Here is a 2463-nt window from a genome sequence, read left to right as displayed (position 1 = left end):
CTTCAAACTCAACGCCAGAGGACGCCAGCGAGCCAGAACTGGCAGAAGCAACAGACAGCCATACCCAAAAGGCTCAGCCAGAGCCTGAAATACCCTCAGGTGCACCAGCGGAGAGCGGTTCACCAGCAACGGAAACAACCCATCACCTACATCGCTTCCAGAGGGACCAAGTCCAAGTCCACAGTCTGAGGAAGAACTGGTGACCCCAGCCTCAAGGGAACAGTTCCAGACTGAGCAGGAAGCAGATGACAGCCTTCAGAAAGCTTGAGTGGCGGCACGGAGCACCCCACCACCTCTCAGCTCTTCTCACTGATCGCGGTTTGTTATAGACCAAGGACTTTTATACAAGGAGATTCTTTCTGGTGGACACTGGGAAGAATGGCATCCGCAAAAACAGTTGGTGGTTCCAACTAAGTACCGGGGGAAGCTCTTAAGCTTAGCCCATGATCATCCCAGTGGCCATGCTGGGGTGAACAGAACCAAAGACAGACTGGGGAAGTCCTTCCACTGGGAGGGGATGGGCAAGGACGTTGCCAAGTATGTCCGGTCTTGTGAGGTATGCCAAAGAGTGGGAAAGCCCCAGGACCAGGTCAAGGCCCCTCTCCAGCCACTGCCCATAATTGAGGTCCCATTTCAGCGAGTAGCTGTGGATATTCTGGGTCCTTTCCCAAAAAAGACGCCCAGAGGAAAGCAGTACGTACTGACTTTTGTGGACTTTGCTACCCGATGGCCGGAAGCAGTAGCTCTAGGCAACTCCAGGTCTGACGCTCTGTGTCAGGCCCTAACAGACATTTTTGCCAGGGTAGGTTGGCCCTCCGACATCCTTACAGATTCAGGATCTAATTTCCTGGCAGGGACCATGCAAAAACTGTGGGAAACTCATGGGGTGAACTACTTGGTTGCCACCCCGTACCACCATCAAACCAATGGCCTGGTGGAAAGGTTTAATGGAACTTTGGGGGCCATGATACGTAAATTCGTCAACGAACACTCCAATAATTGGGACCTAGTGTTGCAGCAGTTGCTTTTTGCCTACAGGGCTGTACCACATCCCAGTTTAGGGTTTTCACCATTTGAACTTGTGTATGGCCACGAGGTTAAGGGGCCATTACAGTTGGTGAAGCAGCAATGGGAGGGGTTTACGCCTTCTCCAGGAACTAACATTCTGGACTTTGTAAGCAACCTACAAAGCACCCTCCGACACTCTTTAGCCCTTGCTAAAGAAAACCTAAAGAATGCTCAGGAAGAGCAAAAGGCCTGGTATGGCAAACATACCAGAGAGCATTCCTTCAAGGTAGGAGACCAGGTTATGGTCTTGAAGGCGCAACAGGCCCATAAGATGGAAGCATCATGGGAAGGGCCATTCACGGTCCAAGAGCGCCTGGGAACTGTGAACTACCTCATAGCATTTCCCAATTCCTCACTAAAGCCCAGAGTGTACCATGTTAATTCTCTCAAGCCTTTCTATTCCAGAGACTTACAGGTTTGTCAGTTTACAGTCCAGGGAGATGATGCTGAGTGGCCTGAAGGTGTCTACTACGAAGGGAAAAAAGATGGTGGCGTGGAAGAGGTGAACCTCTCAACCACCCTGGAACGTCTGCAGTGGCGACAAATCAAGGAGCTGTGCACTAGCTTCGCCCCATTGTTCTCAGCCACCCCAAGACGGACTGAACGGGCATACCACTCCATTGACACAGGTAATGCTCACCCAATTAGAACCCCACCCTACTGGGTGTCTGCTCACGCTCAAGCTGCTGTAGAACGGGAGCAAAAAGTTAGGGACTTACCAACTGGAGGAGACACCCATGAACAGGGAGGCAGGAATGACAGCCGGCTTTCTCTTATTGCAGGGGAAGTAGACTACCTGTGCAGTCTCTGAGTGGAATGAGGACAATCTGTGTGAAATAATCTTGGGCTGTGATAAGAAAAAATGTGATATATTCCAATGCTCCTGGATCTCCCGGTTCCAAAGCTCACTCAGGGCTATGGTGCATCTGCTTGAACCTCTCACAGACACCGATGGGTATTACTGAGAAGGCACAGAGCCAGCAGATAAGCACAGACTGTATTTTCTGTGGGGGCTGTGTGAAGCTTACTATGTTCTGTACTCATCCTATATACAAACAGAGGACTTCAGTCTTATCAATCTGGCATCTTTCAACAGCATTAAACCGACTGGAGAAAAAAATTAAACCCAAACTTTCCTGTGCTGGACCTGATCTGCTAAGTGTGCCAAACCCTGGGAAAGGGACTAGTGATTCTCTGCTCAGGGTTACTTCTAAACTCTTCAAAGAACTTCAATATCTATGAACAAACAACAGTGGATTGCCTAACCCCTGCAGATGCCAGCTGATCTCCTAGCCCCACAGGGATTCCAGCGGACACAGAAGCTCCTATAGTGTGACTCATGGTTGCCCTTTAGCCACTTTACAGCCATTAAAAGGAGCCAAAGAGTAGCCACAG

The 2463-nt window shown here is 50.1% G+C and overlaps 1 protein-coding gene across 1 annotated transcript; it reads left to right on the top strand.

Annotated features, from left to right (window-relative positions):
• Positions 1–508: 508 nt before the first annotated feature.
• On the top strand, positions 509–1033 carry LOC115637397 (uncharacterized protein K02A2.6-like; the record flags this gene model as incomplete). The annotated part of the gene is made up of 2 exons (XM_030538647.1): positions 509–778; positions 986–1033. Coding segments are annotated over 2 exons (318 nt in total), but the record flags the coding sequence as incomplete, so codon positions are not given.
• Between the last annotated feature and the right edge of the window lie 1430 nt (positions 1034–2463).

The sequence above is a fragment of the Gopherus evgoodei genome, chromosome 19 (assembly GCF_007399415.2).
Source record: "Gopherus evgoodei ecotype Sinaloan lineage chromosome 19, rGopEvg1_v1.p, whole genome shotgun sequence".
Classification (NCBI taxonomy): Eukaryota; Metazoa; Chordata; order Testudines; family Testudinidae; genus Gopherus; species Gopherus evgoodei.
The sequence above is the reverse complement of the archived record's forward strand: the minus strand, read 5'-3'. Positions and strand labels throughout refer to the sequence as shown.